This window comes from Tachysurus vachellii, chromosome 7, assembly GCF_030014155.1.
Source record: "Tachysurus vachellii isolate PV-2020 chromosome 7, HZAU_Pvac_v1, whole genome shotgun sequence".
In the NCBI taxonomy this organism is placed as follows: Eukaryota; Metazoa; Chordata; class Actinopteri; order Siluriformes; family Bagridae; genus Tachysurus; species Tachysurus vachellii.
Window position 1 is genome coordinate 16,498,696 of NC_083466.1, and position 15,810 is coordinate 16,514,505.

Consider the following 15,810-nt stretch of genomic DNA (forward strand, 5'->3'; position numbering starts at 1 on the left):
AAAAAAAAAAAAAAAAAAAACGCCGAACCTCCAACAACCCACCTGAGTACTGCATCCTGAAAGAGAAATATGGGCCATATTCATTTAACAGTTAAATCCCAGTTTATTCATCAGGTTGTAATTCTGTTTAACCCTGTTTAACAAGATAAGCCAGGAGTAAACAGTTAAATAAACATACCCTGACAAATTTCCAACATGGTTCTGCTACTGATATTTTTCTTGATTTAGAAGAGAGTCAAGAAGCTTTAATTGTCATTTCAAACATATATACTGTAGCTAACACAGTGCATAGTGAAATGAGGCAACGTTTCTCCAGGACCAAAACAGTACAAATCAAATACACAAAATAGAACCTACCAGTATATTATACAGTACATTGTGCAAAAAAAGAGGATTCTAACAAAGAGGCATTTTGTAAACCTATGTACACTTATGTAATAGCAGCAGTTAGATGATGTATTGAAATGTGGTGTGCAAAACAGCAACTGAGTGAAAAAGACAACTCACACTAATGCTTAATGTTACTCTCTAGATTGAATTTGGAATGCCTCCATCCACAGAACTCCATAACTGGAAGTGATACAAGTCTCTGCCCAACACTTATATCACTTCAGTGTACAATGGAGTACAGATTAACTAAATGAACAAGGCCTTTTTACTGCTTACATGAGCTGCTTTCTTCCCACATATCAATGTCAATGCCAAAGCAAACCAGTCTGGTTTTTAAAAAGAGAGTTCCAGGGGCACAGAAAGCTCAGGTCAGCCACAAAGCTTTGCTATGTCTGTGCTCTAATCCTGTGTCACAGAGCTTCGGCCCTCCAGGGTCCCTGTTCCAGCCCCACAAAGATCAGAGCCCAAACTGACGTGCGTGTATTATTTGATAACACTCCATTTCCGAGGTGATATAACCGATGTAGCATCCTTATGATCCTACCACAGGTACAAGGGTTTTATATATCAGATACATGGCTATGCTTTAAATGGATTACATAAATATATACTCTACAACATACATAATCGGCCTTTCAATAGTCCACTCTTTCTCAGATGTCTTAACCTTAAAAAAAACAAAAAAAAAACAGAAGGGGTCCACATGTGAGGTCCAACCAACTCGACAAACCTTTAAGTCCTGCAGAGCAATGAGTCATGCCTAAAAAAACCCCACCTAACTAAATGAAGGCATTAATGAAGATTCTGAGAAGGAAAACAAAACAAAAAAAATGGATTGTCTTCAATATTGCAAACCAGCAAGGAAAATGCTACGCTAATGTATCAATGTTTTAAAACTTTTGATGGACAGGGTTTGTTTGTGTATCACCTTCAATTACGCTTCACGCAGTTGTAACATAATTGATTAACAATGTTGTAAATCTTGTCTTCAGCTGCCAAGCATGTATCAAGTTAAAAACCTGTTAAAAATGGCAGCGTGAAGCATGACTGGCCAAAACGGATGTGGGAACAGAGTAGTAGTGGTTTGCAGAAGGAATGCCAATGAGGAAGCAATATTTGGACACATCCTAAATGTATAGCATCAGTGAAAGGATTGGAAAATTTGACTCCTGGCAACATGATTAGTAAACTATGTACATAGGACAGGAGTCTAATGCTACATAAATGGCTCTCCAACTTTATTTTTTGCAGGAGTTGAACCCCGTGTAGTCTTCTACTGTTGGGCATTTGGAGATGCTTTCGGCTGTAAAGAGCAGTTATTTGATTTACCATCGCTAGCTCAAATCCTCTGCCGTGTGCTGTGTGTTAAAATATTAGTCACTGAGATTTCCAATTCTGAATTTTAATGTCAACAAGTTCTTGACCTGCATCTGCCTGATTTTATGCACTGCCACAAAACTGGATGAATAAACCGGTGGTAGGTGTCCCTAATGAAACAATCGCTGTTCTTGTGTGTTCTTACTAAGTTCCTGCAGGCGTTTGAGCTGTAGAACCATCTCATTTATGTGCTCGTCTTCGGGATGAAGGAACAGTTCGGAGCCGACTAACAAGAACCAGCCTTTTCTCCAATGATAAAGGTCATGACCTTCTTTATAGTACAAACGACCAATCAGATCATAGTCCTTCTTCAGCAAAGAGTCTGCTCTCTCAGGGTCCAAACACTGGAGACAGACAGTCAGAGAGAGAGAGAGAGAGAGAGAGAGAGAGAGAGAGAGAGAGAGATGGGGAGAGAGCAAAAGATACCAAGTAATAACCATCCTTCTGACAGAATATGATGGACAGATAAAATAACTGCTCTGAAGTTCATTACACAGCCAGACACAGTGAAGAGGACATAAATTGCATGGCAGATATTTTCCAGCAGAGAGAAACTCTAGTTAACCCATGAGTTCCATTACTTTAGGAAGTTTCGGTTTGAGTGGGAGGAAATAGACGAACTTTTAACAGCTGAAGCCACGACACTTCTCTACATCAGTCACAAAATGAAGAATAACACCTTTCTCTTCCATGTACATACATAGAGATTATTATAGAATGTCAGCTGCTGCTTTGTCCTGACTCAAAGGAAAGCAAATCTGTTTTTTTTTTTAAATCAAATGCCAGAAATGGTGATGACTGGATGATGACTGGATCGCTCTGAAATATTATTTTTAAGCCATGAAGAGACATGAAACATGTTGACTAAATGCAATTTACCACTAATTTAACCCTTTTTTTTTCCTCAGTTTCAACCCAACTTGATCGTTTTTGCATGCTGTAGCAACAAATCTACACTGATGACAGAAAAGACACAGTTCAGCTTTAACGGATGCTGCAATGGAATTAAAGAGAACAGTGGGTTAGGATTTAGTCATCACCTCTGACGGTTCAATGGAATGCATTTTTTTAGCAAATGGTTAGTCTAACACTAGAATTGTGTCAAAACCATGACAAATTTGCAGCCTGCAACTCTTTGTATTACATATAGGTGTAGGGACAGCTTTAATCATTTTGAAGGTCATTACAGGTTTAGTAAGATACATACATACAGTGTATAGATGTGTGTGAGAGAGAGAAAGAGGGGAGAGGTGACCTTGGTGATGGCATGGACCCAGGCTTTTTGCGTGTCTGATGTCTGTGTGCCAAACAAGAGCATTTTCTCAGACTCCAGGTAGATCTCGAAGGTGAACACCGCCCTGAGGGGAAAAGTAAGTTACAACCCATACTCACACCCATGAACAGTCACCCATCCATCCACATGGAGAGGAAAGTACCTGGCTATTAATGTCAGTTTGTCTGCTGTTTTTTTCCAGTTTTAGAAGGCCAAAAGTCTCAGTCTTGTCCTGTGCACCATCCGTGCACCATGATTTTACTATATTTCTACTATAAAGCTTGTGTCTATGTGGGTGTTAGTGATTTTTCAACCCACATATTAGTGTCTCTAAACACTAAAAACTGATTCAGTGAAACACAAAGATGAAGAGTTTGTGAAGATGAGGAAGAGGAGAGGAAGAGGAAGGGGGTAGAAAAGGAAGGCAAAGGAAGATGAAGAAGTCCAGAGATGCGGATGATCATACCCTGCTCCTGTCATGGTCTCCGTGCTGTTGATGGCCAGGCTCACCATCTCACTCATGTCCACTCGTCCGATCGGTGTGGCGCTCTTTTCACCGTCGTAGTAACTCAGGTAGCCGCCTTCTAGCGTGCACCAGCGTTGAACCATGTCTGCGACATCAACACACCATCTCAGGTCAAGGAAAAAAACAACACACAGAACTACAATAGACAACACAGATGAAAGTACATGACACACACCTCCATCAGTGCATGTGTGCAATCGTTACAGTACAAAAATTGCCAAGGGACGGTGCGACACCGACCAGTACACACTTGTGATGGACTGTAATGACTAAGTTTTTGTAATCTTTGTGAGAGACTAAACAGTTCATAATGATAAAACTAATAAAGAGGTTTTTAAACCTACTGTATGACCTTAAAAATAAATAAATAAAAGAACAGGATGTTTATGGGTCTTGTGTAGTACAGGCAGAACATACCATGCAAATTCACTTCTTCTTCTCTCTTAGCACAATATTGGTAGCCATTGTTTCCTTTACCTGCTTACTCCTCCTCTCGCCCTAATAACAGCACCGAATAAGCACTGAAGGGCTTCCTGTCAATCCCAGCCCACTCTTCCACTGTCTGGTTGTTCAATTGAACTCTAGGTTCTTGCTTGTGGCTATTTCAGATTTCCGCCTGCTGTTCCAAACAATCCCACACTTTTTCTATGGAAGCGAGGTCTGGAGATTTCGCCGGTCAGTCAAAGTGCCCCAGTGTTCCATCGTGTTCGTATAACAAGTCACACACGTGACCCCACGCACCCTACAGTTTTTATCCTGAGATGTAGGAGTGTCACTGGTGCAATCTACTGTGACATGAAGTGCTAAAGGCATCAGAATCTGTCCGATACACTGATCTGTTTTTACGCCGTGCATTATGTATTTCTTTTCTTTGCTACACTGGTGACATTAGATCATAAAATACTAATGCATACGTTATTGTAGTACCACCGATAGAACTAGTGATCCATTATGAAATTTGGAGTTAATCTGGTTATTTGGTTAAATCCCTTGCATGAGAGCTGTAATTCCACATGTTGATGCGTTTCCTTTTGAAACAGGAAGTCAGTGTGCCAGTGTGCTGAAGTGCTTTTCTGATTTATACAATACCTAATATTGTTCGAGTTACATAACATTCCTAACCCCTAAAAAACCCCAGAGAAGTGTGTTTGAGTGTGTTCTAAAGTGCTTGTCAGATTTACACAACAGCCAGCATCATTTGAGTTACAGTACATAACATCACAATACCAATAAATAAACTCCAATGATGTTTTTCCAACAAAGCAATGTTTGAAAAATGGAATACAAGTGTATGCAAAAATACACCAACAAACCATGTTTTCAGCTAATGAGCTGCGACTGTAGAGCAATGGAAAATATTAAATTAGACAAAATGCTACTACTCGTTGGGTCATGAGTTTATTATGTTCAAATGAGAATATCTAAAAAAAATCTGAATATATACAAATTATATATATATATATATATATATATATATATATAAATATATATATTTTATATATATATATATAAATATATATATATATATATATATATATATATATATATATATATAAATATATATATATATATATATATATATATATATATATATATATATATATATATATATATATATATATATATATATATATGCAAAAGTTTTAGGCAGGTGTGAAAAAATGCTGTAAACAAAGAATGCTTTCAGAAATATAAATAATGAGTGTTTATTTCTGTCAGTTTACAAAATGCAAAGTGAGCAAACAAAAGAAAAATCTAAATCAAATCAGTATTTGGTGTCACTACCTTTTGCCTTCAAATCAGCATGAAGTGATGATTCAGAGCCCTGAACTCAACACCATCCAGTGTGTCTGGGATTACATGAAGAGACAGAAGGATGTGACAAAGCCAACATCCACAGAAGATCTGTGGTTAGTTCTCCAAGATGTTTGGAACAACCTACCAGCCGAGTTCCTTCAAAAACTGTGTGCAAGTGTACCTAGAAGAATTGCTGCTGTTTTAAAGGCAAAGGGTGGTCACACCAAATATTGATTTGATTTCTCTTTTGTTCATTAAAACACACACAGTCATATTGGTCTTAATAATAATTTTATCCCCATTTTCTGGTCTGGCTTTGGTGCTAGGCGGCTGCCCTTCCCCAGTTCAGCAGAAAACACTCATGTAGTGTGATCAGTTCAGTAACAAGATTTTCTTAATCCAAAAGTGAAAGAAAAAAAAAGCTACAACTCTAGTTCTCTTTGCAGTACAGACCATTCTTTCTGCCCATGGCTCCGCGACCAAAATGTTCTCTCGTTTCTTTTTTTTTTTTTTTTTGTTTCCATACAAAATACTGACAGTCACAAAAAAGCATGATAAACAGTGCAGGTGTTTATTTTCTTGAGAAAGCAGGATTTGGGGATTGGTCATGCTTCAGCAGAAATCTCTCCAGGAGAAAGATTGTGTAGTGTGCGCATGTCATCCTCGTAAAATTGTTTGTGCACCGGTACACCCAACAAATAAATGACTTAAGTATTGTAAAAGCATCATCATTTCTGAGACTTTTTAAAAGTTGTGTAGCATGCACTCAGCTTAAAGGACGTGTACAAAAAGGTCTAAAATCAATAATTAATTTTGTTTTAATGGACACTTGGTCCTTTTTTTTTTTTTTTTTTTTTTTTATAAAAAGAACCATGAACTGAAAGCTTGTTTAGGGAACCAAAAAGCTCCAGGTTGTTCGGTTGTTCTTATGCTATTGCTCTAATTCCTCTATCACTAAAGCATATAATATAGAAAAGGAGGGGGAAAAAAATCACTTCCTTCCTATAAAAAGCTGCAGCGATTTCAGCATTTTAAGAACCACGCACCACATGTGTGTATTACCATCACTGCAAGTTCACCACAGCTACTCAATTTTAAATTTCAAAGTCACACACAAACTCCCACTGCCATCTGTTAATTTCTGTTCTACATCAAACAGACCTCTGCTGTCATCAGACATGCATGTTCATTTCTTAGCAATATGCTGATGATCCACTCCTGAATAAAGCTTAATGACACAGAGAGAATGATGGTTTAATAAACCAGGTGCTGACTGTCTTACTAAAGGTGCACTGGGAAGCATTTTTACACCCAAAGTTTTATGAGCTTATCATAAACGGAATGCAAATGTTAAATGAATGGGCATAGCTATCATTGTCGCGTCTCCTGTTGCTGTCAGGACGCGGAGACACGTCCCACCTAGTCGTATCAAAGACATTAGTACATCCTTACATACAACCAGGAAAAAATTATTTATTAATAGGCTGAAAGACAGGACAAGAGACGAATGAATGATCGAAAGACTGAGAAAGGTGTGTGTGTGGGTGTGTGTGTGCGTGTGTGTGAAACTGAATGAGCGAAAAAGGAAGGAAGGACACAACAGTGACTGGCACAACAAGTGATATTTACCAGGTTTCCTGAAGCAGAAGAACAAACGCATTCATCAGCAGCTCTGTGGTGCCACAAATTAACAGGTGCAGAGAATGAACGTGACAAAAGAAAAAGATTCCAAGTGATGACATTTGGAAAGTGGCATACCTGTCACCAAAACAGGAACACAAACAGACACATCAACACTCTTTCAAGCAACGGAAATAGATACGCTCTCGTTTGCACACGTTGGGATATGCCATAGAAGGGACAGATGGTATTTCCTATCAACAGTCATTTCGTGCGGCTGTCCTGCTGAATCGCAGGGTTTCGGTTTGCAGTGTGTGTGGTATTTATTTCATCAGCACATAATCAGTATCCGTAAGCATATCTCCCACTCGAAATGGCACCGAGACTGATTCAAAACAAAGGCTGGATCAGATTGCAGAATTATAATGTGGAGGATGCAACAGGCCACTGACAATGATGAAGCACTGTCCAAAGACAGGAGGTCACTTTATTTTCGGTTGTACTACTGAAGTGTGACGTTCCTAACAGAGCTGAATAGCGACAACATTGTATGTGTAACCACTAATGATTGGCTTATTGATTATAAAGAAAACAACTGAAGGGATGGTTTTGTAGTGCTTTTGATTCGCCCCACGGACTAACAGATGAGACGTCACGTTTTCATTGTCATCTATTTTAAACACGCAACATTGTCAGTTCAGCATCAGACCATAAACTGTTAAAAAAATAAATAAATAAAAATAAAAATCTATAAGTCTGTGAAAACTCTCCTCTTTCGGACCTAATATCTCTTGCCCCGTTTCCAGTCTCTCATCTGTGCGTTCACTTAAATTATTGACATAATTTACAGGGTGACATTTTGGGGCATATCCAGTGATAATTAAGGTTAAGTAGAGAAGCTAAACAATGACCTGCCATGTTCCACATGTCAATCCACTCTGGTCTTTAGGTTTCCTGCAATGTGGTAGATTCCAGCTCTGTATCACACCTTTTGTTTTGTTTGTTTCCCCTCCTTTCTTTCCTTACCAGTGAAAGTACCAGTCAAAACTAAAAAATTTAAATCCTGAACTGCATGATAACACAAGAGTTATCACCTTTACTGCTTACTTCTAGTCCTTGGTAGTTCCTACACACTGAAGTGAGAGAGGATCAGAGAGGGAGAAGCATGCTGGGTAATCAGAAGGTTATCAGGGTGTGACTGACAGTTTGATAAGAGTGTAGAGTAGTTTGATCTTGCTCTACTGGCATCAATTCTCAGGTTCAGTGCTATTTCAAGTCAATTCTAGCAAATCACATCCTATCGAACACGAGAGCTCTGTGACTGCACATGGCAGTCTCTTGCCGATAAACGCTGGTGGCCGTATCCATGGATTTGGTTATGTAGGCTGTGGAGACAAAATAAAACCATAATGTCTTCGGGCAAGTAAACAAACTGCTATAAACTTGTAACCCTACTGCTTAGAGTTACAAAGCACTGCCACTGGGGACTTCTTCTAAAAATGTTATATAAATGTCTCTTTACAGAAAACTTCACCATATCACCAATTACATATTAGTTTTAATCCGTTTATGCGGATCATCTACATCAACTAAATTCCTGTACAGAGTGCTGTAGATAATCACAGTCATGCCAACGTTCAGTGAAACGGCACAACTGAGAGTGTGATATTGCTTTAATACAAACATATTTCTATCATTTTTGATATCAAGTGCCATTTTGGATACAATATGGTCAAATTTCTGCTTATTTTATAAACTACACTCTATAGGCTATAAATGTTTTTGTTAAACCTGGCATCCCATCTTCGTTTTCATCTCCATCTGTCACACTTTAATATTTGAAGTCAAATTTTACATCCCTGAAAAGTCAACTATATTTACCATGTATGCTGAGGATGTCGTTATCTCTACTGTTGTAACAGTTTCAAACCAGGAAGAAGAATTTTTACAAGGCGAAAACGGATGAGCTTAGTGATACAGTTACAGTAAATATAAGCAATCTTGACCAATAAACACCTCTCGATCAAACCAGTGGAACAGAACTAACTGTTGTATAATTAATCATGATAAATGTTGGCTGTCCACCAGGCTGTAAGTAGCAAGTCCTCCTCAACCAGCTGTTGATCAACCATAGCCATAACCAGGATAAAGTGAATAATAATTAGTTATTACTAATGCAATGATGATAAAAAGCTTCACAGTATAATGCTTAATATACATTTATGGCATTTGGCAGATTTTTTTGGCAGACCTCATTTTTTATTACTGAGCAATTGAGGGTTAAATGCCTTGCTCAGGGGCCCATAGGTGGCAGTTTGGTGGACCTGGTATTTGAGCTCGCAACCTTCCAGTCGATATTCCGACACCTCAGTCACTAGTCTACCACATCCCCTCAATGCAGATATACTTATTTGCATAATGCTCTGCTCAACTTCCCCAGTACCCCATCCATTCTGCTGAACTGAATAAAAAGCTCCACAAACACAAACTTGCAAGTGGACATATTTTCTGAGACTTTGTCTCCATTAACCCACTCTGGTCAACATACTGCAAAGCACAGCTCAAAATGCAGGTCTGTAAATAATAAAATAGAGGTGGGCTTCATCAGCAACAATAGTGGTAATGGAGCTAGAGGACAGCTAAAGAAACTTTAAAAATTGTGAACTGCTGACTATGAGGAGCCAATCCCATTTCACTGTAAATCACAGTTCCTCATCATAGGCCTAGAAACCAGTTCCATAACCACAAGGCAGCATCACCTATACATCTGAAGAGAGAAAACCTCTCTAATGGCTATATCGTACAACAGGACAACAGTGAGCATGCTGTTGTGTCTTTTATGGGACAGGGTCTCTTGCCCATATATCAAGAACTTTTGTCCTAGATGTTTCTTCTGCCAATCTGGAATATAGTCCTTAGGGCCACTACTATCAGACTAGTAAAAGCTAAGACTGCAGCTCACATGTAGATTTTAATTCAGTGTTTAGCCCTTTAAACAACATTGATGGATGGCTGGCTGGATGGATAGAGTTTTAGAACCATAATAACAAAGGCATAGGGAATAATAGCATTAATATATATTCTATAAAGTCAAACAGTATTAAGGTGTTTGATGGGTGTTGAGCATAAGCATCAGTAGATTTTACACAGTTATTTGGTATAGACCCACAGAATCCGGGTGAGATCATCCACTGAAGCAGGGGAGAGACCTGTGTATAAACTGTTTTGGGAAGTGCAATCTTTAGGCTATACATGTGGGAGCATCCACAGCAGCAGAAAGTACAGAAGTTCCGTGCAGAAGTAGAGCATCAGGATGAAACAGGCAGCTCTCCAGAGGGCAAGAAGAACCACAGGAGTAGAAGTGTGTCAGGAGTAGGCAGAAGCAGCGGATGTACTTTTCTCATCTTTCGTACACATGTACTTTTTACACTAGCTGTGCGAATTTTAACGATGTCGAGTGCACTACCCTTAGTTTGGACGTTTGGTGGTATGGGTTTGCAGTGGTTTTAACTCCTTAAACAGCTTTCAACTTATACAAACACACATAGTATAGTGAAGTATTGAAAATTAAGCCTATTTTACCCTGGAAGTAACATAGCACATGCATCAACTGCTCCTTCAATACTTTCTATATACTTTCTTTATTTCCATCCATCCACCCATCCATCTTCTGTACTGCTACACAGGGTCAACATGGAACCTGTAAGCCTACCCACAGGGACTCGGGCCACAAGACAGGGAACACACTGGACAGGGTGCCAGCCGAACGGAGTGTATGATCACACACACCCATTCATACACTATGGAGAAGTTAAAGATGCCAATCTGCAAACACCACATGTCTTTAGACTAGAGTAGGAAACCAGAGGACCTGGAAGAAATCCCTGAAGCACAGGGAAAACATGCAAACTTCATGCACACAGCATGGAAGCAGGAATCCAACACTACTGAGATAAATTTGTGAATTTTTGAATATCTTATTAACCGATGCTAGATCACATGCTGCCTCAGTCAGCTGACAGGTTGAAATATTAAAGTCAACGTTCAGGAATGCTTTTGCTATGCATTTTCTTGTTGCCATTATTTCCCCAGTATTACATCAGTTAAACACAAACATGTGCACTGCCACGAACTTTAGGAACATTTAATTGCAGTTGAAAAGTGATGCTTGATTAAATGTCCTTTTCCCTTCTCCTGGCTGTTAACTTAATAACTGTTCGTTAACTCTTACAGATAAACAATATCCAGCAGAAGGAACAGATCCACATGGTCCAGGGGATAATGTTTCACCACAAAACTATATACAGGGATATGGATGGGATAACTTTACTTTTAATATCTATTGGATATATTTACACCCCCTGTTACAATCACAGGGTTTTCTTGTTGTTTTTTTCTCGCACGTGAAAACTTTTTGTTAATCAAGATAAACAAGACATTAGATCACACTCCACCTTCGGTGTGATATAAAAAAAAAATATTCAACATATTTATGACTAAACCACATCAATTCTGTCAGTGAAAGAATAACATTTACACAAAAGCAACACAAATCCCTTGAAAACACAAGTGCATTTACATTATTTTCATGTTTTCTGACATCCTGAGTATCAGCTACCATGGCAACATTTCAAAGCTGTATTTTGTTTGTTTTTTTTGTTTGTTTTTTTCAGGACAAAGTTAACTCTAACAGAGTACATACTACAATAAATATAAAAACATGCAAGTAAGACCCTGAACACACTTGCATGCTCAATTTGTGCTTAAAATACACCTAATCTAATATTTATACAGAACAGAGACTTGCAGAGGCTTTCATTGCTGAAGGTTCCATCACATAGAGCATTGCATGTATCAAAAGGGGTTCATTCAGGAAATGCCTCTGCTTAAAAGCACAACACACTCACAGAGTCAAGTCAATGAGAACATCCGTGGCTTTTATGTTATTTTTGACGTGTGCATGTTTGCGTGCGTGTGTGTGTGTGTGTGTGTGATCCCTGCACCTACATATGTGCACATCGGAAAAATGCTGCATGATTTATAAGAGGGCAGATGTGGCTGCATTCACTTCATCCAAAATAGAGCACTGGAATAGCACTTTACAGGCTTTTTGGGTTTAAAAAAAAAAGCACACGCAGAGACTAAGTCCATTAAATAATCAATAAACAGATACAGTAGAGGGCCAAGGCAATAACAACTAGTGCCCTTGATACAAAAGTATTAGCAGCAACCAACAGAAGGTTTGGGAGAAAACAACTGAATAAAATAAAATAAATTCATCTGTATTTTTTTTTGTGTAATTTCCAAACAGTAATAACAGACTACACACACACACTCACTCTCGCGCGCACACACACACTCACTCTCGCGCGCACACACACACTCACTCACTCTCGCACACACACACACACACTCACTCTCGCGCGCACACACACACTCACTCTCGCACACACACACACACTCACTCTCGTGCGCACACACACTCACTCACTCACTCTCGCGCACACACACACACACACACACACTCACTCTCGCGTGCACACACACACACACTCACTCTCGCGCGCGCACACACACACTCACTCTCGCGCGCACACACACACTCACTCTCTCTCACACACACACACACACTCACTCTCGTGCGCACACACACACACACTCACTCTCGTGCGCACACACACACACTCACTCTCGCACGCACACACACACACTCACTCTCGCGCGCACACACACTCACTCTCGCGCACACACACACTCACTCACTCTCGCGCGCACACACACACACACACACTCACTCTCGCGCGCACACACACACTCACTCTCGCGCGCACACACACACTCACACACACTCACTCTCGCGCGCACACACACACTCACACACACTCACTCTCGCGCGCACACACACACACACACTCACTCTCGTGCGCGCACACACACACTCACTCACGCGCGCACACACACACACTCACTCTCGCACACACACACACACACACACACTCACTCTCGCGCGCACACACACACACACACTCTCGCGCGCACACACACACTCACTCTCGCACGCACACACACACACACACTCACTCTCGCGCGCACACACACACACACTCACTCTCGTGCGCACACACACACACACTCACTCTCGTGCGCACACACACACACTCACTCTCGCACGCACACACACACACTCACTCTCGCGCGCACACACACTCACTCTCGCGCACACACACACACACTCACTCTCGCGCGCTCACACACACACACTCACTCTCGCGCGCTCACACACACACACTCACTCTCGCACACACACACACACTCACTCTCATGCGCACACACACACACACTCACTCTCATGCGCACACACACACACACACACACTCACTCTCGAGCGCACACACACACACTCACTCTCGCACGCACACACACACACTCACTCTCGCGCGCACACACACACACTCACTCTCGCGCACACACACACACACTCACTCTCGCGCACACACACACACACACTCACTCTCGCGCGCACACACACACACACTCACTCTCGCGCGCACACACATACACACACACTCACTCTCGCGCACGCACACATACACACACACTCACTCTCGCGCGCACACACACACACTCACTCTCGCACACACACTCACTCTCGCGCGCACACACACACTCACTCTCACGCACACACACACACACACTCACTCTCGCGCGCACACACACACACACTCACACACTCACTCTCGCACGCACACACACACACTCACTCTCGCACGCACACACACACACACACACTCACTCTCGCGCGCACACACACTCACTCTCGCGCGCACACACACACACACACTCACTCTCACGCGCACACACACTCACTCTCGCGCGCGCACACACACTCTCACTCTCGCGCGCACACACACACACTCACTCTCGCGCGCACACACACACTCACTCTCGCGCGCACACACACACTCACTCTCGCGCGCACACACACACACACTCACTCTCGCGCGCACACACACACACACACACACTCGTGCGCACACACACACACACACACTCGTGCGCACACGCACACACACACACACACACACTCTCGTGCGCACACACACACACACTCACTCTCGTGCGCACACACACACACACACACACTCTCGTGCGCACACACACACACACTCACTCTCGTGCGCACACACACACACTCACTCTCGTGCGCACACACACACACACTCACTCTCGTGCGCACACACACACTCGTGCGCACACACACACTCTCGTGCGCACACACACACACTCACTCTCGTGCGCACACACACACACACTCACTCTCGTGCGCACACACACACACACTCACTCTCGCGCGCACACACACACACACACTCACTCTCGCGCGCACACACACACACACACTCACTCTCGCGCGCACACACACACACACACTCACTCTCGCGCGCACACACACACACACACTCACTCTCGCGCGCACACACACACACACTCACTCTCGCGCGCACACACACACACACTCACTCTCGCGCGCACACACACACACACTCACTCTCGCGCGCACACACACACACACTCACTCTCGTGCGCACACACACACACACTCACTCTCGTGCGCACACACACACACACTCACTCTCGTGCGCACACACACACACACTCACTCTCGCGCGCACACACACACACACTCACTCTCGCGCGCACACACACACACACTCACTCTCGCGCGCACACACACACACTCACTCTCGCGCGCACACACACACACACACTCTCGCGCGCACACACACACACACTCACTCTCGCGCGCACACACACACACACTCACTCTCGCGCGCACACACACACACACTCACTCTCGCGCGCACACACACACACACTCACTCTCGCGCGCACACACACACTCACTCTCGCGCGCTCACACACACACTCACTCTCGCGCGCACACACACACACTCACTCTCGCGCGCACACACACACTCACTCTCGCGCGCACACACACACACTCACTCTCGTGCGCACACACACATACTCTCGCGCGCTCACACACACACACACTCTCGCGCGCGCACACACACACTCACTCTCGCGCACACACACACACACACTCACTCTCGTGCGCACACACACACACTCTCGTGCACACACACACACACTCACTCTCGTGCGCACACACACACACACACTCGTGCGCACACACACACTCTCGTGCGCACACACACACTCTCGTGCGCACACACACACTCACTCTCGTGCGCACACACACACTCACTCTCGTGCGCACACACACACTCACTCTCGTGCGCACACACACACTCACTCTCGTGCGCACACACACACTCACTCTCGTGCGCACACACACACTCACTCTCGTGCGCACACACACACTCACTCTCGTGCGCACACACACACTCACTCTCGTGCGCACACACACACTCACTCTCGTGCGCACACACACACTCACTCTCGTGCGCACACACACACTCGTGCGCACACACACACTCTCGTGCGCACACACACACTCTCGTGCGCACACACACACACACACACACTCACTCTCGTGCGCACACACACACACACACTCACTCTCGTGCGCACACACACACACACTCACTCTCGTGCGCACACACACACACACTCTCGTGCGCACACAATTTCATGGGTAATATAATTCAAAAGCAATGTAAAACAAACTAATAAAACAGCCCAGCAGTTTATGTACATCCTTGTGAACATTAACAGTCAGCTCCACTTGAGTGAGCTCAGAGACATCAGGCACACTGATGAACCTGAAAGAATCCATGTGTAAGTAAAGAGAGAGGGGGGTTTG

At 42.9% G+C, this 15,810-nt stretch overlaps 1 protein-coding gene across 2 annotated transcripts in view; it reads right to left on the minus strand.

The window, feature by feature from the left end:
• arap2 (ArfGAP with RhoGAP domain, ankyrin repeat and PH domain 2) overlaps nt 1–15,810 on the minus strand; it is a 78,867-nt gene that overhangs the window by 20,691 nt on the left and 42,366 nt on the right. For both annotated transcript variants that reach the window (XM_060874650.1, XM_060874649.1), the window contains exons 16-18: nt 3,507–3,651; nt 3,023–3,125; nt 1,913–2,111 (exon numbers count right to left, since the gene is read on the minus strand). In XM_060874650.1, coding sequence (XP_060730633.1) covers nt 1,913–2,111; nt 3,023–3,125; nt 3,507–3,651 — 447 coding nt within the window. The remainder of the gene's footprint in view (nt 1–1,912; nt 2,112–3,022; nt 3,126–3,506; nt 3,652–15,810) is intronic.